Raw genomic sequence first — 26,173 nt, 5'->3', positions numbered from 1 at the left:
AAAAAAGACCTTATAAGAATTTCCCGATTCTGATACATAAACCTTAACCAAAATCGATTTTTTTTGTCATTAAACTTGACAACCAAGAGAGCTCGGTTTAGACAAGTAATAATTTTTGCCAGAAATTTGGCTCAAAACCGGATCTTTACACAAGAAAACGTAGCTGGAGCATCTCCGCTGCAACATGCAACAAGCGAACAGAATACAGATCCATTTGGTGGCAGGAGGTGGGTGCAAGATTAGGGCTTTACCTCTAACTGGAAACTAGATTAAGTAATAGCAATAAAGTTAAACTAGATAACTTGGACACCCTATGATTTGAACACATCAGAAACAATTCAAAGAAATGTCAATCAATAAAAAAAAATTAAAGAAATCAGTCACAGGACAACATCGAGGGGCAAAATAATTAGCTTGCCTTTTGTGCTTCAATCAAGGTGCGACCAAATCAAGGAGGAGCAGGCCTCTTAGTTAGCCTTTTTACATCTACCTCTGCTCCCTGTTAGAGTGTAAAGAAATGCAACAAGGAGAATAAGAATCAGATAAAAGATAAAGAACGTATTAGGAAAAGTGCAAACATTGTGTCTACAAACTCCCTAATATTCTGAACATTTAAATGTTCCTCTCTTCAAGAAGAAAAGTACATGGATATATTACTAGATGGAAAGCCCTAACAAATATTTTCACCATTTCATATTTAGGTATTTCTGCCAGACTTCACAACACGACCCCGGTAGATCATACCTGTGTACTACAAAATAAACAGAGTCTGGCTTTGCTTGGATAACTGTTTTGACAAAAAAAAATGGAGAACACATGGATTACCTAGTTCTGTACAACAGTGGCCAGTTATTCTAGCTTGCATATTCTTTAGCTAGACGACGAATCAACCTGCATCATCCAAGAATATGAATCATGGTTCGATGTAGGCAACTTGATGAATCTCAGTTTGAGGATTCGCTTACAATGAATTAGCTTTCTACCCAGGCACCGAGAGCAAGCATATGATATGAGCAGAAATGATCCAAGAATCTCGAAATGCCATGTAAATGGACACATGTAAGTTCACCAATACCAGAAAAATGTCAATCTTAGGACTGAGAAGGCCCCTGGTATTTCTCGATTGATTCCCTTTTGTGTTCGGGATCCATGCTGCAATTTTAAAATCTCACAATTAACAAAATAGGTTGAGTGACTATGTATTGTCCTTAATAAGTAGTTTAATGTTTCAATCTTACCTAAATAGAAATTTTGAGGAACAAAATAACTAGAGCAGGTTAGCTGGGAAAATTTTAGAATGTTTTAACGTTGTTTATCGAATGGTATAAGTTATCTTTTACTAGCAATGATAATAAGCTTCAGCATAAAGATTCTTAGTACCAAATCAAATCCTTTACTAACAAATAAAATTCAACAACCGATGAAACATAAGCAGCTTCAAGATTCTCACAAGGGCTATCTTCCTGCTGACTTCTAAGAATTTCATTGCCATCACAATGTCCATTTTGTGCCTTGATAGGGAGGTTAAGCAGGTTCATATACAACTTCTTTGACAAAGAGCTTTGTGAATGTTTTGAAGAACCCAACGATCCTATAATGTTGTGTGTTCCATAAGCTTAAAATAGCATATAATATAGGTTTCATCAAGAAAAAATCTTAGTGACCTATCTGCATCCCATTGCATATTTCACTAGAGAAAAATCAGCTTATAACAATGAAAGGACTACACAGAAATATGTTGATACAAAATTACTACTAATAAAATATATCTAAGCGTCAGGCTTTTTTGCATTGACAACCGAGCAGATTTGAGGAAAGTAATTACAGAATAGATCAGGCAATGCACGAGAAAAAAAAACTATAAAATGAGTTGATCTTCTAAGAAATGGATCAAGAATTATAATTTTGGCTAACAGCAGAGCATACCAGCTTCTTTGAGACTCTTGACCATCATCTTGTCAAAGAACGTCATCCGCTCCGTGTACTTAGCATAAATTGCATTAAACGTGCACCATGGAGCATCGCCGCCCTCTTCCGACTCCCTCCACCCGCTCGAGCTGCTCCCTCCCCCCTCTTCCTCTTCTGGATATCCTTCTTCAGGTATGAGCACCATGAAGCTGTTCTTCCTCAGCTCCTTCAGACGCCGCTTCACCGCATTGGTGACGAAATCATCGTCATCTTCATCCTCTACCGCCTTCACAACATGATCAAAAGCATCCGCTTTCGGCATTGTGCCCAATACCTCGTCATTTGGCTTTTCTAGGTCTAGATTCATCAGATCCCGATCATGATTCGAGTCTTTCTTCACTTTAAACTTACCGATGCCTCGAAAGCTTCTTATCTTGAGGAACTCCATTGAAACGAACGCAAAAGAGAAACAGATGGTAGCGAACTCGCTTCTGAAGACAAAAGCCAAAACCCCAAGAATATCGATCCTACCTTTTTTTCCTCCCGTACGAAACCAATGCGTCAAATTTACACTGACCTGACACGTATGTTCGGGATTCAAAGCTATAAACGACAAGATCCGCTCGAGGAGGAAAGGGAAGAAGAAACAGAGTGGGAGGTCGGAGATCCGCTTCCAGGGAACCTCCTTGAGGAGCCTACGGTGCTAGGAACCGCTTCCAGGGAACCTCCTTGAGGAGCCTGCTCCCTCGCCTTCACAACACGCGCAAACTCCAGAAGCGCATTCTGCGCATCGAAAAACATTGGTCCGGAGAAAAAGCCCCAATTTTGGGAGAGAAAAAAAAACAGTAATTAGGAGGAGTGCGAGACCTGTTTCTTGTTGTGCTCGTCGACGACGAAGCGAGCGAGCTCCTGGATCTCGGTGTTGTTCTCTCTTCCTTCGGATTCCCTCACATTGCCGACCAACTGTGCCAGGGTGGTCGTGGGCGTCCTCTCGCTATTAGGATCTCGTCGGCCCTTGCCTCAGCCGGGAAGAGCGAAGAGAGGAAGGAGGAGGAGGAAGAGATGATCGGATGAGGAGGCAGAACGGAATGATTTATGCTGCGATTATGCTTAGGACCGAAGTAGGTGGTTTTGATCCTGATCGGGAGAGACAGGTGCATCGATCTAGAAGGAGAAGAGGGAGATGAGGCTGAGAGATGGCCGGAGGAAAGTGGTGGTGCGTCGCGACGATATAGGCTTAGGGCTAAGTATGGGTGGACGGCGCAATATAGGTTTAGTTTGGAGGGAAGAGTGAAGGTGTTGTAAATTTTGGCTATGGGTGGAAAAATTAAATTATTTTATTTTATCATAGACACCGGGTTTTAAAAACCGCTGTTAAAATCGGTGTCTATTAACGAAAAAAAAAGACGCTTATAGACATCGCCTAAAAAACCGATGTCTATGAGCGAAAATCTGCGCTCATAGACACCGGTTTTTGGAAAAACCGGTGTAAAATACTCAAAGACATCGGTTTTTGCTTAAAACCGTTGTTGTTCCACCGATGTCTATGAGAGTTTTTCTTGTAGTGAGTACTGTAGCAGTCGACTGGTGGTTTCATCAGTCGACTGGTGCAGTCGACTGGGTCAGTCGACTGGTAGCGAACAGAGGGTTGGTATCGAGCCGTTGGGCTGCAACGGTCGAATTTCCACGAAGGGCAGTCGACTGCATGTTTTGGCAGTCGACTAGTAGGCAGGGTTTTCTAACCCGTGGCCTATATAACCAAGCATTAGAAGCTTGGTTGAAGTTGACGAAATTAGTGGTGGTTAACCCTAATTAGAGTCTCCAAGTGCCCAAGTGATCTAGCGTGCTTGTACGAGGTTGTGGCGAGGTTTCTCCACCAACAAGGAGCTTGAGCTAGCCGGAGATTTTCCGGGGAGTCATCCACCGACGGATCGGGATCGTCCACCTTACGGACAGCCGTGGAGTAGGAGCTTTATCTCCGAACCACGTTAAATCAACGTGTTAGGTTTGCTTTCTCTTGTTAATATTTGTTTTTGTATTTCCGCTGTGCACTAACATTATAGGAAGCGATCGATTTGGGTGAGACGCTATTCACCCCCCTCTAGCGGACGTCAAGGTCCCAACAAGTGGTATCAGAGCGAGGTCGCTCTTCTACGGACTAACCGCCAAGAGAGCAAGAAGCTAGAGGAAGAAGAAGATGGAGTCCGAAGGACCGCTCGGATGGGATATCCGAATTCGACCTCCGTACGACAAAGAAGACTTCAATTATTGGAGGAAGCGGTTGGAGACATGGTTCCAAATGGATTGGAACCAATGGGTTGTCTTGAGTGACCCATTTGAAGCTCCTACGGACAAGAAGGGTAAACGCCTCCGACCTCGGCATTGGACCGAAGAGCAACGAGAGCAATCGGAGGCGGACAAGGAGGTAACGAGAATTTTGCATAATTTACTACCTTCTAATATTTTGTTGAGTGTAGGTGAAACCACAAATGCAAGTGATCTTTGGAAAAAGATCATTTCCTATCATGAAGACCCTATAAAAATCCAAGGAGTGGAAGAGCCCAAGGAGAATGGCTCATTGGTCCAAGAAGAGAAGGACCAATCCGATGTTGACAAGAGGTCAACATTCGAGGAGGAGAAGGAAGAGGTTGAAGAGGAGAGATCTTCCACATCCTCAAGAGATGAAGAAGTGGAAGAGTCCACATCTTCAAGTGAAGAGGAAGAAGAGAAATCCGAGGAAGAGGAGATCTTGGAAGCTTAACCCTCTACCTCAACTACCAAGAAGAGCATAAAGGACCACATCAAATGTTTTGAGTGTGGTAAGATGGGGCACTACAAGAGTAGGTATCCTTCACTCAAGAAGGTAAACCCTAAACTCACTAAAGTTAATTTAGAAACTAATGTGAGTTGTAGGAAGAAGAAGAAGGAGAAGAAGCACATTAGGTGCTTTACATGTGGTGAGTGGGGTCACTACCACACAAAGTGCCCAAGGAGAGGAGAGCTCAAGAAATTGGCACACTTGAAGAAGTGGGAGAAGAAGGGAACTTCCAAGGTAAAAACCAAGGTATCATTTAATGAATCCATTCCATTGACACATGATAAAAAGCATGCTAGAAATTACTCTTATCATCTTAATGTTATTTATCATGAGAATAGGAGGCATGATAACCTTAAGGATAAATATATTCCTCCTCATGCTAGATTTATCACACCTAAGGTTAGGAAGGTAAATAACAACTTAGGCAATAACACCAAGGATTTTAGATATAAGCCTAAAAATAGAAATGCTAAAAGATTAAATGAAAAACCAAAATCTAGGGATTTATGGAGTGAAAATCAAGTCTTGAGGACAAGATTTGATAATTTAGAAAGGACCTTAGCAAGAATGGAAAACATGCTTAGGGGTCAAAATGAGCATAACCTAGGAAAAGCTAGACAAGAGACATCCAATAGCGATAGGGGTTTGGGATACAAACCTAAAGCCAAGGAGGATGTGACTTCCTTTCATAGGGTTCCATATAGCTATGGGGCCAACCCTAGGTGTAGAGGTCAAGTCAAAGATACTAGGGAATGAATCCCTAAGAGTACTTTTGATAAGACAAATGTGACTAAGAGTTCTAAGAAGTCTAACAAAGTCACAAAGAAGGTCGCAAGGGAGGTCATCCCTAAAGTTGATCTAGTAAAGGTGACTAAGGCTCCAAAAAGGCCTAATAAAGTTTCAAAGAAGGTTACAAGGGAAGTTATTCCTAGAAGTGACCGAGTAGAGGTGACCAAGGCTTCTAAGAAGCCTAGAAAGGTCCTTAGGAAGGTATCTAGGGAAGTCATTCCTAGTAAGTACCTAGAGCATCCAAGGAGCACCAATAGGTTGTGGGTTCCTAGGAGCATATTCTCTACACCCTAGATAGGTTTAGAGAGTGTCAACTCCAATTGGAAGGGTAGTTAACCCAAACTTGTTAAAGTTGACACTTGAGAGCATTTTGTTAACCTTTGAAAATGAAAAGGATTGTAGGGTTACTCTTTGAAAGAGTAATATATGTGCCAAAATTTGAAGAGTTGAATTTAATCTAACTTGGCACACTTAAGAAAAGTATAAGAAAAATCAAGTTAGAATTTTGATACTTTCTTAAGGAATTAAGAGAAAACTCATGCTTTAATCAAATGTGATTAAAGCCTTGAAGAGCAAAATGTGTCAAACTTTGAGGTTTTGAACTTAATTTAAATTGACACATTTAGAAAAGGATAAGAAATGTCAAGTTGGGGTTTGACATTTTCTTGATGAAATTAGGCAATCTAGGGTTAAATTTTGAGTTAGCTAGGTTTAAGAATACTTAGATAGGTAATCTAGGTAAATTTTATTTATGCTAACTTGCCATGATTGTTTGCCCATCATATGCCATGACATCATATTTAGCATTCACATTTTATTATGAAAAATACAAAAATACCATGTCATGTCATACATACATCATGTAGCTATAACATGCTTTGCTTTTGAAAATTATTTATTTTGATATATGCCATTAATCATCATGTAGTATGTCAATTTCCTTGTAATTAAGGACAAAGGCATTTATTATGTATGGAAGTGTCCCAACAAGAGGGATCATATCAAGTGACATCCTAGATGGATGATCATGATTTTTACAATGCCTAGATAGAGATACATGATCCCTTAGTTTAGGGCAAGACCAAATATACATCTCACAAAGAACTATAAGGTGACTTGTATGTGTTTTAATACACGTTAGATACAAGTGAGATGTTAAGATGGTGAACAAAATTCAAGATGTTGATCTAGTGCATCTTGTTGAGTTTTAGGTTCATCAAAACACATAGTTATGTGTCTTCCAATCATTGGGAAAGCTAATGTACAAGTCATGTGCATTAAGCCCAAAGAACGTGGTTGGATATTGGTTTTGAAAATGATTTCAAAATACTTTTGAAAAACCTTTGTGAAGGCTATCTTTTGATAGTAATCATCATTGAAAAGTTAGACACAAATTAGGAGAAAACATTGAAGTTTTCAAGAGTTTTCAAATTTGTGTCAATCTTTGAAAATAGAAAGTATTTTCATAGAAAACTATTTTTCCCTGATAAAGTATACCCTAAATAATGTCTACATGAGTTTTCATGATGAAAACAAGTATGGATTGGTTAAGAAAACTAAAGTGAAGTTTCGGTTGAGGTTTAGTTTCATTATTGAATTTTGAACCTCAAAACTTCGAGTTTTGATTTTCCTAATTATTTAAGAACCCCAAGTCATTGTTGGTGCAATGATAGAAGTTTGACCATGTTTTTAGGGGGAGTTACTCTTTGAAAACATAAAAATCTTTTCCAAGACCAAAAGGAGGTCAAGTGTTAAGGTAGCACATGACATTGGTATGGGAGGTGTGACCAAGGACAAGGGAGAGTCATCCAAGGCCAATAAGAAGGAATATGTTAGGGTGACATATAATTATGGCAAGGATGAGGTGTCCAAGGTGAAGGACAAGAAGAAACTAACCAAAGACAATGTGTCTAAGGTTAAGAAGGTGAGTATAGTAGGCCAAGTGTCACCCGAGGTGCACCGAAGTGGCCTATCCATAGTGGATGAGTCACCAAGGGAGGTGACTATGGTTAAGATTCCTAAGGATAGGAAGAGCTTTTGGGACCCATGATAGATGGGTTATCAAATGTGCCAAGTGGTTAGGAGACGGATTTAAGTCTCTAACATAGTGGGTTGGCACAATTGAGTTGAGTTTCATGCATAGAAATATGAATTGGGTTCATCTTGCATGAAAATTAGTTTTTGATGTATAGATACCATATAAACTAATGCTAGTGATGCATTATGGTTTAGTATGGGCAGATACATCAAGAGGAAGCCAAAACTAGGACTTTAGGTCAAGGTTTAATTGAACCATTTAGCTAGTTTTAAATTTTGTGTCAATCTTGGGATCTGTGATAAATATATTTATATATATTTTTCCCAAGTAGATATTGATATAATATACCTCTCCACAAAATTTGGGGATTTTTGGAGGTTTGTGGAATTTCTGGCGTATTTCTGAAGTTGACCAGAAAAGGCTGATTTTTTCATGAATAGTGTACCAGTCGACTGGTACAGTTACCAGTCGACTGGTAACACTGTTCACGAGCACAGAATGTCTCTGTAAGCTCGTTTTCATGGGGTCAGTCGACTGGTACTTCTTGCAGTCGACTGATACGGTCTGAAAATGGTTTTCAAGCATTAGAAAATGACCAAAAGAGTGGTGAACATGTATGTAATCTTATGGGGGATTAATACATGATGTTTATGGTCATTAGAGGTCAAAGAGTCCAATAATTTGGATATTGTCGGAGCTCTTTTTGATGTATGGCAAAGGGGGAGAAGTTTAGGTTTAAGTGGGAAACTTACATACCTTTGCAAGAAATCCTAGCTCAAGGGGGAGCTTAGGTGAAGGGGGAGCTATTACTCATTTATTAGCAAAAGGGGAGAAGTTTACCTTTGCAAGAAATCCTAGCTCAAGGGGGAGCTTAGGTGAAGGGGGAGCCTAGGATTAGGTTCCATGATTTATGCATGTGTAGATTACATATATTTATTTACATATGTATTGCTATATTGTTTCCCTAACTTAAACGTGTTGCCAAACATCAAAAAGGGGGAGATTGTTGGAGCAATCTGGGTACCCTAGGTTTTGATGTTTGGGAAAAGGTTTAAGTTAGGTTTATTGTTGTATTTGATATGCATTGTGAGTGTGCAGGATATAGGTACAACAAGAAAAGTCCAAGGGTGAGTCTTAGCGGTATAAATCCAAGCATGTAGTCTTGGCAACGTAAGTCCAAATGTGATCTTGGCAAAGGAGGAAAGTCCAAGGATGAGTCTTGGCGGTGTAAGTCCAAGCATGAGTCTTGGCAACGTAAGTCCAAGTGTGACTTGGCAATGGATGAAGTCCCGGAGGCGTGACCTCTTGGCAAAGGAAGACCCGACAACAATGACAAGGCCGATGGAAGCTCCAGAAGGCAAGACGTGAAGGATGGGGAGGCATCCGAGGGACGCAAGGCTGATGGAGGAGGCTAGAAGGCTAGGTCTAGGTTGGTCGGGCGAGAACGAGTGCTGAGTGAATGTACTCGGGGTAAAATCCCAAAATTAGGGTTTACTGTAGCAGTACTGTAGTAGTACTGTAGCGTTACTGTAGTAGTACTGTAGCAGTACAGTAGCAGTCGACTGGTGGTTTCATTAGTCGACTGGTGCAGTCGACTGGGTCAGTCGACTGGTAGCGAACAGAGGGTTGGTATCGAGCCGTTGGGCTGCAACGGTCGAATTTCCACGAAGGGCAGTCGATTGCATGTTTTGGTAGTCGACTGGTAGGCGGGGTTTTCTAACCCGTGGCCTATATAACCAAGCATTAGAAGCTTGGTTGAAGTTGACGAAATTAGTGGTGGTTAACCCTAATTAGAGTCTCCAAGTGCCCAAGTGATCTAGCGTGCTTGTACGAGGTTGTGGCGAGGTTTCTCCACCGACAAGGAGCTTGAGCTAGCCGGAGGTTTTCCGGGGAGTCATCCACCGACGGATCGGGATCGTCCACCTTACGGACAGCCGTGGAGTAGGAGCTTTATCTCCGAACCACGTTAAATCAACGTGTTAGGTTTGCTTTCTCTTGTTAGTATTTGTTTTTGTATTTTCGCTGTGCACTAACATTATAGGAAGCGATCGATTTGGGTGAGACGCTATTCACCCCCTCTCTAGGGGACGTCAAGGTCCCAACACTTAAGATCTTCGAACCTTGATTTCTCTCTCAAGTAATTCAACAAATTGATTCTTGCAATCCTACTAATTTCTTCCTCTAACTCTCACTTTATGTTACAAACACATATAATCAACCTCATAGGGAAATCCACTAGAATATTTTCCATAGTTGTCGAAAACCTTATGGAGGAACAGAATAGTGATCATCCCACTCAAACCACCAAGAAACTGTTAGAGTGTATACTAAAAGCCTAGCTTTTGTATAAACATTTATAAGAATCACATTGGTCAAGTGTCTACATTTATATACCAAATGTAGATGTTCAATTAATTTATATTGTAGATAACATAGTGTGTGGTGTCACACAAAGAAGATCGTGTTATCGGTTCTTTATAAATTAAAAACAGTAGCTCACGACCAAGATGGAAAGGAACAAACCATTGGAAGGTCGTAGTGTAATTAGGTATTAGTTTATCTTAACTATATAATTACACTAGTACACTTAGAGTGTATTGAGCAGGACTATTTAGAGGTCGTTTCTTTTATACTGACTTTATAAAGGAACAAAGACCTCAGTTATTATGGAAGTGTGTGCTCTTAATCCTAATATAATAACAAGCACATATATTTGATATTTATTTCTTTAATTTATCAATGGTGAGATTTAGTTCGATAAATCAATAAGCCCGATAAGTTGGGAAATGATATCACTTATAGTGTGTGTTGTTGATTATAGAAGGAAATTGTGTCCTAGTGATCTAGGTTGATAATATCCCCAAGAGGAGCTCATAAGGATTGTCATGTTAAACCCTGCAGGTGGATTTAGTCCGACATGATGATAAGGTTGAGTGGTACTACTCTTGGACTAAGATATTAATTAAATGAGTTGTCAGTAACTCACTTAATTAGTGGACATTCGACATCTTAAACACAGGGAGACTAACACACTCATAATAAGAAGGAACCCAAAAATATAATTTGGGATTGGTGCGGTAGTTCAATAATAGTTCTTTAGTGGAATGAATTATTATTGATGGAATTAAGTTGTGTGTTCGGGGCGAACACGAGAAGCTTAATTTCATCGGGAGACCAAAACCAATTCCTTCTCTCGATCCCTATCGTAGCCTCTTGTATATAGAGATTTATATCCACCACATACCCACCTTCTTACCCAACCTATAGGGGTCGGCCAAGCTAAGCTTGAAGCTCAAGCTTAGGGCCGACCAAGCCTAAAGGTTGAGCCTTAAGGTGGCCGGCCAATAGCATGGAGCCCAAGCTTAAGTGGCCGACCACATCATATTAAAAAGGAATTTTTTATTAAAATTATTTCTTATGTGGATATCATGATTTTAAAAGAGAATTTGAAATTTAAATCTTTCCTTTTATAGCTTTCTACAAAAGATTAAGAAAAGGTTTGAAATCTTTCCTTATTTGTAGATTGAAAGGTAGATTTTAATTTTGAGAAAACTTTCCTTTTTAACCATGATCATAATTTAAAAGAGAGTTTTAAAAATTAAATATTCTCTTTTATTAGTTTCTACAAAAGATTAAGAAAAGATTTGATATCTTTCCTTATTTGTAGATTAAAAAAAGATTTTAATTTTTAGAGATAACTTTCCTTTTTGGAAATTATCCACATGTTTAAAAGAAATATTTTAATTTATAAAATTTTCTTTTTATAACTCACCATGAAGGAAAAATTTATTGGAGAAATTTTTTATAAATTTCTGGAAACAAATTAGGAAGTTTTAATTTTTGTTTTAATTAAAACTCTCCTTGTTTTGGGGAAAGGAGTGGTCGGCCATGTAATTGGAAAAAGAAAATTGTTTTTTAATTAATTAATTTTTTATTTTTCATGGCAAAAGAATTAAGGAAGTTTTTATTAAAATTTCCTTATTTGCCAAGACCAAGGATTATAAAAGGGGGGTAGAGGTGCCTTAAGGGCTAACGACTCTATTCTTTTCTTCCTCTCTTTTTCTCCTTGGTGTGGCCGACCCTTAGAGGTTCTCCCTCTCCTCTTCTCTTCTTCTCTAGTGGCCGGTTTTATCTCCTCTTGGAGCTCTTGATGGTGGCCAGTTCAAGCTAGGAGAAGAAGGAGAGAAAGGAGGTTTTGTTTCTTGCATCCCTTGGAGCTTGGTGGTGGTGGTCGGACCTCTACTTCTCATGGAGAATTCTTGGTGGCCGAATCTAGCTTGGAGAAGAAGGAGCTTGGTGGTTCTCGTGTCGGAATATCGTTTCCCACACAACGTCCGAGATAAGAAGAGGAATACGGTAGAAGATCAAGAGGTTATTTTGCTTACAAAGGAAGGTATAACTAGTAATTGTTTTCCGCATCATACTAGTTTTCTTTGTATAGTTATTTATGGAAATACCAAACACAAGAGGCATATGATTCTAGAGTTTTCGAAATAGTTTTTTCGAGTTTGTGTTTTCTTCTTTTTTGAATTTGTGATTCGATTGTTCTTTTTGGTTAACCTAGAGTTATTTAAGGAAATAAATATTTGCTTTCCTTAAAAGGCTTTGCCTAGGAGGTGGTGGTTGCTCCCATATCCAAGAAGGTCATGTGTCTCGCCATGCAGTCCTGGAAGTCAATTTTGGAAATTAATATTTATGAAATTAATAACTTAGGTAGATTTGAATCAATAGTGTTAAGTTCTGCTTGAGATTCAAATCTAAACCATTAAGAACAGATAAGTCAAATTTGGAATCAATGATGTTAAGTTTCGTCTGTGATTCCTAATTTAACTTCTAAAGAACACAATAGGTTATTTAAGGAAAGATTCGACACTTGTACAAAAAAATTTTGTACAGTGGAGCCGGTACGATTTTCTTAGGACTAACCAACAATTGGTATCAGAGCTAGGGTTTGCCTCTGTGTGTTTGGTTTTCAAATAGGTTATGCACATGTCATACATAATTTAGGCAGGATAATAGTAGGATGTGCTAACTTTGTGGTTGCAGGCTCCAACTATTATGACATATTTTTATTGTGTGTGATTGGACCCTTGGACATGTCAAGGGCATTTAATTATGTGTGCATGATTGTAAAATTAAATACAGCAGGAGCTGTATTAGTTATTAGGATTTTACATTTTTTGTTCGATCTAGAATATATGTACATTCCTTTATGAAATATAAGATCGATGTATGTAAAATTCTATATTTGTCGCGGATCGTATCATTACGAGGAGTGGTGCTATCGGAGGCCCAGAGGCACAGCGGAATAAGATGCAAGATAGATGTGACAACTCGACCCGATAGCGGTGGCTAAAGATGGCAGCAGCTAGGGTTGGAGCACACAGAGGACAGTGATGAAAATGTTATAATAGTTGGAAAATTAATTTCCATGTTTATTGCTTTTATTTACTGTGATGTGTGTGTATGCATGTGTTATATGCTAGCATAGGTTAAAATTCCTCACCTTAAATAACCAAGTGGGAGAGGGATTAGTATATTAATCCCACGGTCTCCATTACTGGTTTGTAAGTGATGCAACAAGCTTGCGTGTTGGCTCTGAGTGCCTCCCTCCACAACGGATGAGTTTGTTTGCAAATCACTAGATCAAACTTCCTTAATGATGGTTATAGGAAGTTATTTAGGATGTGTGTGATCTTCTCCAACTGAAGGGGCACAATTCTATTTAATGGAATTAGTATCAAGTAATGGTATACACTTAGACACATTTAATAGTATCCTCCCCAACGGAGTCACTGCTATCGCTTGTGTGACCAAAGGGAAACCAACTATTAATTTGTCATAAAACTAGGGTGACAAGATAATAAAATTAATGGGTTAAAATCCCTCTTACAAATGATTGATTTTGTATACGTCCACACTAACGTGGCATACAAGATTAACGGTGTTTGAGATAATTTTATTTGTCATAAAGTTAGGTTGACAAGATAGTTAATGGGTAAAACCCTCCTCTTACAAATGATGATTTTGTATACGTCCACACTAACGTGGCATGTAAAATTCACGGTGTTTTGAGGTGTTGGTAAATTTAAATAGTATTGTTAGAGGAATCAATATTATTTTAAATTTAGAGTCTTGACCAAATATTTGATCAAAGACAGATCAACTATTAATTTTATTTGTCATAGGTTGACAAGATAATAAAATTAATGGATAAAATCTCTTTTTAGAATTTGTATACATCCACACTAACGTGGCATACAAAATTCACGGGGATTTTGAAATGTTGGTCTTGACCAAATAATTTTGTGATTCTTAGGTTTTCAAATGTTAGTCAATCCCCTAGCTGTTATACTATAGAATAGACTTAGTAGTCCCAATTGTAATGATTGGAAAACTTGGACATTAAGGTAGACTATCCTCTTAGAACTAAGAACAATATAGGTGTATTTGGTTCATTAGTTGTTGAAACATGTTTAGTGGTGTTATCTACCGGTACCTGGTGAGTAGATACGGGAGCCACTATCATGTCTGCAATTCATTGCAAGGGCTCCAGGAAACCCGACAACTATATGAAGAGAAATCACCGTCTATATGGGCACTACTGCAAAAGTAGCAGCTGTTGCAGTGGGAGATGTTAATCCTATGATAGGAATAAAATTGAATTTTGAGAAATTGTCTATATATACCAAGTTTAGAAAGAATTCGATTTTGGTTTCTAAACTATCAAAGAATAGATATTCTGTCTATTTTGATAACAAACTTATTATCAAGAAAAATAGGAAAATTATCTATTCCGGTACATTGGTTGACAATTTATAAATCCAATAACTCCCACAATGCAATAAATAACACATCTTCTAACTTTAAGAGAAAGCAACCTTCGGAAATGAACCAATTATATCTTTGGCATCTAAGGCTAGGTTATATTAACTTGAGTAGGATTCATTGGTAATCAATAAACTCTTGGGTTTATTGGTAGTGGAAATCTTTCCAACCTGAGAGTCTTACTTGGAAGGAAAAATAACCGAGAAGCTTTTAAGTCTAAGGGATATGGAGCCAAAGATATAATGGAATTGGTTCATTCTGATTTGTGTGGTCCTATGACTATCCAGATAAGAGGTAGTTTCGAATAGTTTATCTATTTTATAGATAGCTATTCGAGACACAGATAGATTTACTTGATACACCGCAAGTCTAAAGTGCTTTGATTAGTTCAAAGAGTACGAGGCTGATGCGGAGAAATGTCAAAGTAAAAATATTGAGACACTATGGTGAGATCGTAGTAGCAAATACCTCTGGGGAGAATTTAGGAGTCACTTATCAGAAGTTGGGATTCAATCCCAACTAACTGCACTTGGTACATCCCAACAGAATGGTGTAGTAGAAAGAAGGTATAAGGCTCTTATGGAATAATTAGAATGATGATGAGTTATTTAGAAAATTACCAAATTCATTTTAAGGATATACACTGAAAACGGAAGTGAACATAGTACCTTCTAAGTCAGAACTCTCTACTCCCACAGAATTACAGAATGGGCATAAGCCTAGTCTGAAGCATATTCAGATTTGGGTGGTCTAGCACGTGAGAGACACTGAAAAGTTGGACATGAGTTCACTTGTTTGTGAGTTATCCTAGAAAAATGAAAAGAGGTTTGTAGTCCTTAAAATCGAAAGGTCATTGTTGGCACCAATGCCCGATTTTAGAAAAGGACTATACTATGAACCATAAGCCCATAAGTAAATTTGTTATTAAGAAAATAATAAAGGATATGTCTAATCTAGTACCAACTGTACAAAATGAAATATCACAATAAACTTCAACACATATCACAATTGATACACAAACAATGCCTCGTCGTAGTGGGAGGGTTGTGAGGCAACTTGAGAGATTCATGTTTTGGGGAGAATCTTCGGACTTGATCCTGAGTAAATATGAACCTGATCCCCAGACATATGACGAAGCACTCGAAGATAAAGATGCAGCATCTTTGCAAAAAACAATGAATACAGAATTAGAATATATGTATGGAGTAGCTCGTTTAGCATGCAGAATTCCAAGAAAGGTTTCTTACCTTTTAGGCATGGAGTAGCTTTATCTAAAGAGATGTCTTCGAAGACATCAAAGGAGATAAAGGACATGAAGGCAGTTCATTATGCTTCGACTGTGGGAAGCCTAATGTATGCAATGCTCTGTACGAGACTAGACATCTATTTTGTCGTGGGCATGGTTAGTAGACATCAAAGTAACCCTGGACAAGGACATTGGTCTGCGGTAAAGCATTTATTGAAGTACCTTAGAGGCACTAGAGATTATATGCTAGCTTACAAGACAGATAATTTGGTCCCTGTAGGTTGCACGGATTTTGACCTCCAATCAGATAGGGATAATAGTAAGTCAACCTCGGGATTTTGTGTTTACTTTAGGAGGTAAAGTCATACCTATGGAAGAATGATAAGCAAAAGTACTTTTTCGAACTCAACCATAGAAGCTGAGTAAGTGACAACCTCTGAGGCAGTCATAGAAGCTAAATGACTCAGTAACCTCAAGATGGACATAGATATAATTTCTGGTTTGTCGAAAGATTATTATAATTTATTGTAATAATGATGGTGCAGTAGCAAACTAAAAGAAACCATGAGTCTATAAGGCAAGTAAACACAAAAGAGCGCAAGTACCACCCAATACGAGAAATCGTATAAACAAGGAGAAGTTGTTGCCGCCTAGATTGCATCAAATGATGACCTATAGATCCTTTCACTAAGGCCCTTAAGGCAAGAGCTTTTGATGGGCATGTTGAATGGATGGGAATCAGATGCATGGTAGCATTTATGGCAGCATAGTCTTTTAGTATAACTGGGAGATTGTTGGAGTGTATAATAAAAGTCTAGCTTTCGTATAAACATTTATAAGAATCACATTGGTCAAGTGTCTACATTTATATACCAAATGTAGATGTTCAATTAATTTATATTGTAGATAACATAGTGTGTGGTGTCACACACAGAAGATCGTGTTATCGGTTCTTTATAAATTAAAAACAGTAGCTCACGACCAAGATGGAAAGGAACAAACCATTGGAAGGTCGTAGTGTAATTAGGTATTAGTTTATCTTAACTATATAATTACACTAGTACACTTAGAGTATATTGAGCAGGACTATTTAGAGGTCGTTTCTTTTATACTGACTTTATAAAGGAACAAAGACCTCAGTTATTATGGAAGTGTGTGCTCTTAATCCAAATATAATAACAAGCACATATATTTGATATTTATTTCTTTAATTTATCAATGGGTGAGATTTAGTTTGATAAATCAATAAGCCCAATAAGTTGAAAAATGATATCACTTATAGTGTGTTGTTGATTATAGAAGGAAACTGTGTCCTAGTGATCTAGGTTGATAATGTCCCTAAGAGGAGCTCATAAGGATTGTCATGTTAAACCCTGCAGGTGGATTTAGTCCGACATGATGATAAGGTTGAGTGGTACTACTCTTGGACTAAGATATTAATTAAATGAGTTGTCAGTAACTCACTTAATTAGTGGACATTCGACATCTTAAACACAGGGAGACTAACACACTCATAATAAGAAGGAGCCCAAAAATGTAATTTGGGATTGGTGCGGTAGTTCAATAATAGTTCTTTAGTGGAATGAATTATTATTGATGGAATTAAGTTGTGTGTTCGGGGCGAACACGGGAAGCTTAATTTCATCGGGAGACCAAAACCAATTCCTCCTCTCGGTCCCTATCGTAGCCTCTTTTATATAGAGATTTATACCCACCACATACCCACCTTCTTACCCAACCTATAGGGGCCGACCAAGCTAAGCTTAAAGCTCAAGCTTAGGGTCGGCCAAGCCTAAAGGTTGAGCCTTAAGGTGGCCGGCCAATAGCTTGGAGCCCAAGCTTAGGTGGCCGGCCACATCATATTAAAAAGGAATTTTTTATTTAAATTATTTCTTATGTGGATATCATGATTTTAAAAGAGAGTTTGAAATTTAAATTTTTCCTTTTATAGCTTTCTACAAAAGATTAAGAAAAGGTTTGAAATCTTTCCTTATTTGTAGATTGAAAGTTAGATTTTAATTTTGAGAAAACTTTCCTTTTTAACCATGATCATAATTTAAAAGAGAGTTTTAAAAATTAAATATTCTCTTTTATTAGTTTCTACAAAAAATTAAGAAAAGATTTGATATCTTTCCTTATTTGTAGATTAAAAGGAGATTTTAATTTTTAGAGATAACTTTCCTTTTTGGAAATTATCCATATGTTTAAAAGAAAGATTTTAATTTATAAAATTTTCTTTTTATAACCCACCATGAAGGGAAAAATTATTGGAGAAATTTTTTATAAATTTCTGGAAATAAATTAGGAAGTTTTAATTTTTGTTTTAATTAAAACTCTCCTTGTTTTGGGGAAAGGAGTGGCCGGCCATGTAATTGGAAAAAGAAAATTGTTTTTTAATTAATTAATTTTTTCTTTTTCATGGCAAAAGAATTAAGGAAGTTTTTATTAAAATTTCCTTATTTGCCAAGACCAAGGATTATAAAAGAGGGGGTAGAGGTGCCTTAAGGGCTAACGACTCTATTCTTTTCTTCTTCTCTTTTTCTCCTTGGTGTGGCCGACCCTTAGAGGTTCTCCCTCTCCTCTTCTCTTCTTCTCTAGTGGTCGGTTTTATCTCCTCTTGGAGCTCTTGATGGTGGCCGGTTCAAGCTAGGAGAAGAAGGAGAGAAAGGAGGTTTTGTTTCTTGCATCCCTTGGAGCTTGGTGGTGGTGGCCGGACCTCTACTTCTCATGGAGAATTCTTGGTGGCCGAATCTAGCTTGGAGAAGAAGGAGCTTGGTGGTTCTCGTCTCGGAAGATCGTTGCCCACACAACGTCCGAGATAAGAAGAGGAATACGGTAGAAGATCAAGAGGTTATTTTGCTTACAAAGAAAGGTATAACTAGTAATTGTTTTCCGCATCATACTAGTTTTCTTTGTATAGTTATTTATGGAAATACCAAACACAAGAGGCATATGATTCTAGAGTTTTTGAAATAATTTTTTCGAGTTTGTGTTTTCTTCTTTTTCGAATTTGTGATTCGATTGTTCTTTTTGGTTAACCTAGAGTTATTTAAGAAAATAAATATTAGCTTTCCTTAAAAGGCTTTGCCTAGGCGGTGGTGGCTGCTCCCATATCCAAGAAGGTCATGTGCCTCGCCATGCAGTCCTGGAAGCTAATTTTAGAAATTAATATTTATGGAATTAATAACTTAGGTATATTTGAATCAATAGTGTTAAGTTCTACTTGCGATTCAAATCTAAAGCATTAAGAACAGATAAGTTAAATTTAGAATCAATGATGTTAAGTTCCGTCTGCGATTCCTAATTTAACTTCTAAAGAACACAATTGGTTATTTAAGGAAAGGTTCGACACTTGTACAAAAAAATTTTGTACAGTGAAACCGGTACGATTTTCTTAGGACTAACCAACAGAAACTATACTTATCCATCAAACATCCCTAACTGTTCACAGAGCATCAACAGAATTGATTCTACGCCCTTATAATCCGTTCAACACTTCTATAACAATAGAACCAGCTAAGCATCATCGGTTAAGGCTTGAACAGTACTACCATATATCCGAAATCTTCATGAACCAAAAGAAACTATACTATTAATCCAAATGACAAATGCAGGAACCAAGTAACCTTAATGCCAACTTGTGTAGAGACAATTAAAACTCAAGGTGAAACATATATAGAAAGATTCAAGTCTTCAAATTATGCATGCCCAGAAATCAGTGAAACCATAGATACATGGTCACAACAGCTAACTAAAATCTTAATTATGAACATCAACATCCAATACAAAAATCTGAACAGGAAACTATATAAATATGATCTAAATTTCCTCTCTCTTTTTTCTTGTTCTTCAAAATTCAATCATCTCAATTAACATAATTTCTTCCACTTCAATTTTGCTAGGGGTCTGCTCAGATAAAGAACAATGTTCGATAATCTATCACCTGTTTGATCACACTGAAAATAAGTGAGATTGACATCCACACACACTAACTTGGTTCTGTCATACATATCTCTCTGTTATATAAATCTGATTTGTATAACAGAATGTAAGTTTTCCATATTTGATAAATATAGCACTGAGAATGAGAAAACAAATGAAATGAGTGACTTGTATGAATTCCCAGACAAATTGTGTTGAACTAACAATCTACTAAGTGATCACAAGCTACAATTTACACATGCTTGACTAATGGCAGATGGGTACTGCTCATGCTCACAAACAGCAACGCAAAGAGGGGCTGCTCATGCTCGCAACAGCAAAGGAAAATTATGAAAACCTAAGTAATCAAACTTGCTTGTTATCAGAATTGAGAGGCCTAACTATTTGACAAACCCAATGAAACCCCTTCTCATCTTCCTACAAGAACTCATGGCAGCAACCCTTATCAATGGCTCACACGGCAACTAAACAACAAGGGAACCCAAATAGCACCTACTCTGCATAACATGATCCGAACACAAGGAAAACAATTTGCTACTGCCATTACTCCTCATATCTTGTGCCACGGCAAAGAAACAAAAAGGGAACAATGCAAAGCTTCGAAAACAAGAAGAGGAACAAGGAATAAACCTCGGAGCTATCCTACTGCAGGTGAGTAGCAACTTACAGCATGTTCTTGGATTCAAACCGAATGGAAAAACTTCTAGGGTTCAGACAGCTTGAGATCTTGGCCTCCTCTTCGTGCTCCTGGCTTCTCCTCGACGCAAGAATCATGACGGTGAAGGAACCTTCAGAGAACGCCCTCGCCGACCGCCGGAAACGAAGCTAGGGCTTCATTTTCTTCGCTCGGCAGAATCGGCGCCATCGCAGAAGGGAAGAGGAAAGGATTCCGGAGAAATTAGGGCTCGAGAAAATTTTGCCCTCTTTTTGTAACTAGGGTTTCATTATCAACAATACCTTAAATATATTCCGCTCCTTCCTAAATTAGCAAAACCCGCTGGCACAGTTGGTTGGTCGCGTTCTGCTTAAGGCGTGGCTCGCAGGTTTGAATCTCGGCTGCAACCATTTTTTCTTCCTATTTATTTCCTATTCATTAACTACTGCTTAAATAGAATATTTCTCCTTTTTTAATAAGAAACACCCGCTGGAACAGTTGGCTAGCTGGATTTGGTTAAGGCTCGGTTCAGGTCCGAGGTCCACGATTCTAATCTCGACTTGAACATTTTTTTGTCGAAACTTCCTTCGTTTAGTAAAAATACCAAACGACCTCCAAAAATTGCATAAAAATACTCTAAAAATTTTTAAAAATCTCTAGAATTTTTCTATAATATTTTTTAAATATTTTTAAATTATTTTTTGGGGCTCAAAATGAGGAAATTTGGGTTGTTACAATTTAATTGTCCCTTTAAAATTTTTATTAGTTAAAAAATAGAAAAATAATAAAATAATAAAATAATAAAATATAAAATATAAATTCAAATTAAATTTTACACAATTGGATGCTATAAAAGATTTACATTAAAAAAAAAAGAAAAAACAATATATAACAACAATAATTAGAATCCCTAAACCCCATGCTTATTTTCCCAAAGTCGAATCCCTAATTCTACTTTTCCTTACGTCTTATCAAGTTACCCTTTCTTCTCAATGACAACGGATTCATCTTCTTGAGTTCTTATCATCTTGCTCTGGAAGGGTAGTAGTAGTAAAGATCTGCATTTTATTATTATTGGTGGCCACAGCTTCTTCAATCTTGGGTTGGGTGGCCATAGAAGTGTGAAGAAGACAAGGTACAATCTCATTTCTTTAATTCTTTTGACTTTCCATCTCTTTTAGCTTTCTTTAACTTTGTGCTTTATGCTTTTCACATGTTTTAATATTATCTTTATTTTTTGGGGGTATTAAATTATAATGTCTCAATTTACAATGTAAATATAAAATTGATGCGATCAAACTTTTTTTTAGATTTCTAAAACGAATAACAGGAAAATTAATTCTTATTTTAAGAAACGACATTTTGAAAATATTGTTTGTACCAATTCTTCTGTCCAGGAGACCTCGCCAATCAACTCAGATAATAATTCTCCTATGGTTCTCAATGTTTCTAATGGCCAAGCCTCTATTCCAGAATCTTTTCAAATAAAATTTCAAAAGATTGATCAAGATGACAATATTCTTATTATTTAGCAAGATCCTGGATTACGTAAGCCTATATCCGATTATCCACTAGATAAAAGAGATGAAATTAGGTGTACTTATTTGATTTTCGGTCCTTATGAAACAACCCTAGATAAGTCTTCTAACTATGTAGACAAGAGAGGAAGAAAATTTTTACCTTCCTGGTATAAATATTTCTTGATTGGTTGGAATATTCTCCTTCCAAAAATGTTGCGTATTGTCTTCAATGTTTTCTTTTTGCAAGTTCAAGTGCACATTTTGGGACAAATGCATTCACCATTGGTGAATTTAAATCTTGGAAAAATGTGAATAATGGTAAAAATTGTTCATTCTTGACCCATGAAGGTTGTGGTCCCAATTCTTTATACAAGAAAACTATGAAATGTGCTCATGATTTGATGAACTCTTCTCAACACATTCATAGAGCTATTAACAAGCAATCCTTAGAGTTGGTTGAAACGAATCATTTATGACTTAAGGTCTCAATTGATGTTGCAAAATTATGTGCATGTCAAGGTTTAGCTTTTTGAGGTTGTGATGAAACTCAAGACTCGCATAATCGTGAAAATTTATAGAAATTATAAAACACATGGCTTCTTATAATGATAATGTATGTTCTATTGTTTTGGAAAATGCTCCTCAAGTTGCTTCCTATACTTCTCCTCAAATTCAGAAGGAGATATTGTCACTTTATGCGAGTAAAATTCAAAGGTTCATCGAAAAGAAATTGAAGATGCAAAATATTATCTTATTATTGATGAATCTCGAGATGAATCAAAAAGAGAACAAATGGCAATTGTTTTAAGATTTTTTGACAAGGAAGATTTTATTCGAGAAAAATTCTTTGATGTGATCCATGTGGAGGATACTAAAGCATCAACTTTAAAAAGAGAAATTTGTGATGTTCTCTCTCGTAATAATCTCATCGTACAAAATATTTGAGGACAAGGTTATGATGAAGGATGAGAGGATAATGGAATGTTTTAAAAGCTCTCTTTTTTAAATAAGTGTCCTTAGGCATACTATGCCCATTGTTTTGCTCACTGACTACAATTAATATTAGTAGCAACCACTCAAGTGCTATACCTGTTGAGCATTTTTTTCACACTTTGTTGCTATTGTAAATTTGGTGGACTCTTCGTTTAAGCAACATGATCAATTATGAATGACTCATGCCACCTAAATTGCTAAATTGATATCTATAAATGAGCCCAAGATTGGAAAAAAGTAAAAATCAAGTTGGGAGTCTTAATATCCAGCGGATACACAATGGGGGGCTCACCTGATATCATTTCTAACTTGATTTATTTGATCTTATTCTTCTTATTTCAAGTGAAATTATCAATGATAAATGTAGTTTATCTATTAGAGCAACATTTGATGGAGCTTATGATATGTTAACATCATTTGAATTTATTTTTATATTGCATTTCATGCGCTGGAGTATCGAAAATGGCTGATGAGCTTTGTAGAATTTTACAATTCAAGTCTCAAGACATACTAAATGTCATGGATGTTATTGCTAATACAAAAGAACTTATCCAAAAATTCAAAGAGGCTGGTTGGAATATAATAATTTATTTGATAAAAGTGAAGAGTTTTTGCAATAAACACGATATACATATTCTAGATATAAACTCTCCTCATCGATCTGGTAGAGGACGACTTCGTAAAGGAAACAATGTTAGCTTAGAGAATCATTATCAAATTGATATATTCACTAGCATAATAGATTCTATATTACAAGAGATGAATTATCGGTTTGATGAAAATGTGATAGAATTGCTCCGACTTAGCTCAGCTCTGGATCCAAGAACTGGATACAAGTCGTTTAACATTGATAATATTTGTAGACTTGTTGAAAAATTTTATCATAACGATTTCACTAATCAAGAGAAATTACATATAAAGTATCAATTAGAACTTTTGATATTCAACACAACCACTAGTTTCAGAATGTGAAAATACTTTCAAAATTGTGGCAAGTCTTGTCGAAGATGAAAAATACAGAGAGTTACAATCTTGTGGATAGATTAATCATATTTATTTTGACACTTCCCGTTTCTATTGCAACAACAGAGTGTGCGTTTTTAGTAATGAAAATTGTTAAGACGTGATTACGAAATAAAATGAAAGATGAATTTTTGACTAATTCATTGCTAATCTACATTGAAAAAGAAATTGCTCAAACATTCAGGGTTGACTTAGTTATTAATGAATTTAAAGCTATAAAGAAACGTCGAGTATAATTTAAAATGCCTAATTGTATTAAAAAGATAAATGGATACTATTTCATAATTTCATGTATATATATAAATTATAATTTTAAATTTTTTGTACTATGATAGCTATTTTATAATTAATAAAGTTTTCCTTTTTTATGCAAAATTGTCTGTTATGGAATTCATTATGGATAAAGTGTCAAAATGTTAAGATTCTAATCACTTTAATTCCTAGGTTATTTATTTTGAATAAAAAATTTCTTATTACTTGTAGTTTTTGGTGCACTAGATTAATATTATTATTATTGTTATTAACATTGATATTTTGTGGGTAAGAAATATTATAATGAACTTAAAAAAAAAATTTCACCCCTCTTTGATAAAATGTCTAGCTCTAGCCTTACCCTCTTGATATAATGTCTAGCTCTATCTCTGCTGTCATAGTTCTCTTTCATTCAATATCTGAAACAGAAATGGCCGCCAATTTTCTTTCTACTCACACCTCGTGTTGCTACCATAGGTCCCCTTTCATTGAATACCTGAAGCGGAATGGCAGCTCAATGGGAGGTCCACACCCTTTCTTTCTACTCACACCTCATGTTGCTGCCGTAGTTCCCCTTTCATTCAATACCTGAAGCGGAATGGCAGCTCAATGGGAGGTCCACACCCTGCACTCTTCCTTATTCCCTCAAAAAAAACAAAAAAAAAAAAAGCTGCAACTCTTGCAGGGAATCTCTGCATGTTACGGCACCAACCCACGTCAAAAAGTTGATGAGATCTCTCTCTCTCTCTAACAATTTATCATTCCTCCACGGCCACGCTACTTCAATCCCGTGTTTTATTAAGTTTTTCATTTCGCCACTTAAACTTTTAATAAAGGAGAGAAAAAGGAATGTATAGTTATCAGATCCGAAGGTGAAATGCAAAAGTAACCACGGATCACTAAATCTTCTCAGCAAAAATACTTGAAAAAAAACACACAATATTCGCAAACTAGATGCGAGTTCACATAGAGTTCTTCAACACAAAACAACAAGAAACCAGTCCCATCAAACTAATGCTGAAAGCAAATCACCGAAGCGGCTGCTGTAGTCCTCTTTCATCATCAGGCATAAAAACAGCCCCCATAACCTGAATAAAGAAAAGAAAAAGGGCAATGCCAATGTGAATGATTAAAAGCAGAAGCGAAATCAAGTGGGAATGGTTTTGACATTGACTAATCTTTACTTGGATCAGTGGCGACAACAAGAGCAGAGTTCTTGAAAAAGCAATTCCACTGGTTCCTTCCCCTGGACTGGTAATACAGATTCATTGCAACGGAAGCATGGGAGATGAGACTGTCCGGGTAAAAGCAGGGCCTTCCTCTCTGTAGCTCGGTGCAGTCCACTTGAGAGCAAGCGTAGTTGATGTTCGCAAGCAGAGTCGCCTCATCAGAGGAAGGCTTCGCCACGCACCAAGTTTTCTGCAACAAAATTGAAGTCATGCCACCTTTTCCCCCTGTGATCTAGCAAATTCAGGATGGAGTCGCACTTACCTGGGCTCGCACATGGACCAGTGTCTCCGCTGTCATATCACAAGTTCAGAATTAGATATCAGAAGAAAAATTCTAAGATTTAGTGAGCTAAGGTAGATGGGAATGTAGAGTTAACCTGAGAAGATGAGGAGCAACACAAAGGGGAGGTGCGGTAAGGAGAGCGTTTTTCTGGCCATTGCTTTGTGCTCTGAGATCCGTATAGTAGCAGCAGGAAGCAACATTTCATTTATGATTATTAGGATTCTGTGAATTGACGGCAGTTAAGAAGGCCTTTACCGACCACAGTTGAGGAATTGTAAATTTCAATAAATGCTCCGGGGTAATATGTTTTTTTTTTTTGAGATTTATTGCCAATTTTGCAAATTACTACTTTTTAAAGGATTTATATTTCACAATGATAATTCAATCATCGTTATTCTATAGCTATCTAAACCTATTGAAGATTCATAATAAAAGGATTTACTATAAGAAAGCCAACAAATTGATGGATAATTAATGGCTTACTATGTGATGTCCACCAGTAAAAGAATATTTTGATTAATTATGGTGCGTGTGATGAATATTTTAATTATGGCGCATGTGATGAATATCAATTGCTAGTCAATTGTGTTTGGGAATCTGTAAATTGTAAACAAAGTTTAATTTATACAAATATTTTTTTCGGTAACCT

The 26,173-nt window shown here is 36.9% G+C and overlaps 1 protein-coding gene across 1 annotated transcript; it reads right to left on the bottom strand.

Moving 5' to 3' along the window:
• Nucleotides 1-24,885: 24,885 nt before the first annotated feature.
• On the bottom strand, nucleotides 24,886-25,774 carry LOC121987308 (glucan endo-1,3-beta-D-glucosidase-like). Its single transcript, XM_042541169.1, has 4 exons — nucleotides 25,619-25,774; nucleotides 25,504-25,532; nucleotides 25,197-25,431; nucleotides 24,886-25,100 (listed from the first exon to the last, which is right to left on the bottom strand). The coding sequence occupies exons 1-4, from the start codon at nucleotides 25,722-25,724 to the stop codon at nucleotides 25,075-25,077; spliced, it is 396 nt and encodes a 131-aa protein (XP_042397103.1). The 5' UTR covers nucleotides 25,725-25,774; the 3' UTR covers nucleotides 24,886-25,074.
• Nucleotides 25,775-26,173: the final 399 nt, after the last annotated feature.

The sequence above is a fragment of the Zingiber officinale genome, chromosome 5B (genome assembly GCF_018446385.1).
Source record: "Zingiber officinale cultivar Zhangliang chromosome 5B, Zo_v1.1, whole genome shotgun sequence".
Lineage (NCBI taxonomy): Eukaryota > Viridiplantae > Streptophyta > Magnoliopsida > Zingiberales > Zingiberaceae > Zingiber > Zingiber officinale.
Note: the sequence above shows the minus strand (reverse complement) of the source record. Positions and strands in the feature narration are given on the sequence as shown.

What these genes read in the sequence shown, in the direction of transcription:
- LOC121987308 (XM_042541169.1), bottom strand. Translation starts at nt 25,724, where the DNA reads ATGTTGCTTCCTGCTGCTACTATACGGATCTCAGAGCACAAAGCAATG. An exon ending in TGGTCCATGTGCGAGCCCAG is followed by an intron (nt 25,432 to 25,503) that starts GTAAGTGCGACT and finishes ATTTTGTTGCAG; the next exon opens with AAAACTTGGTGCGTGGCGAA. An exon ending in TGTTGTCGCCACTGATCCAA is followed by an intron (nt 25,101 to 25,196) that starts GTAAAGATTAGT and finishes TTCTTTATTCAG; the next exon opens with GTTATGGGGGCTGTTTTTAT.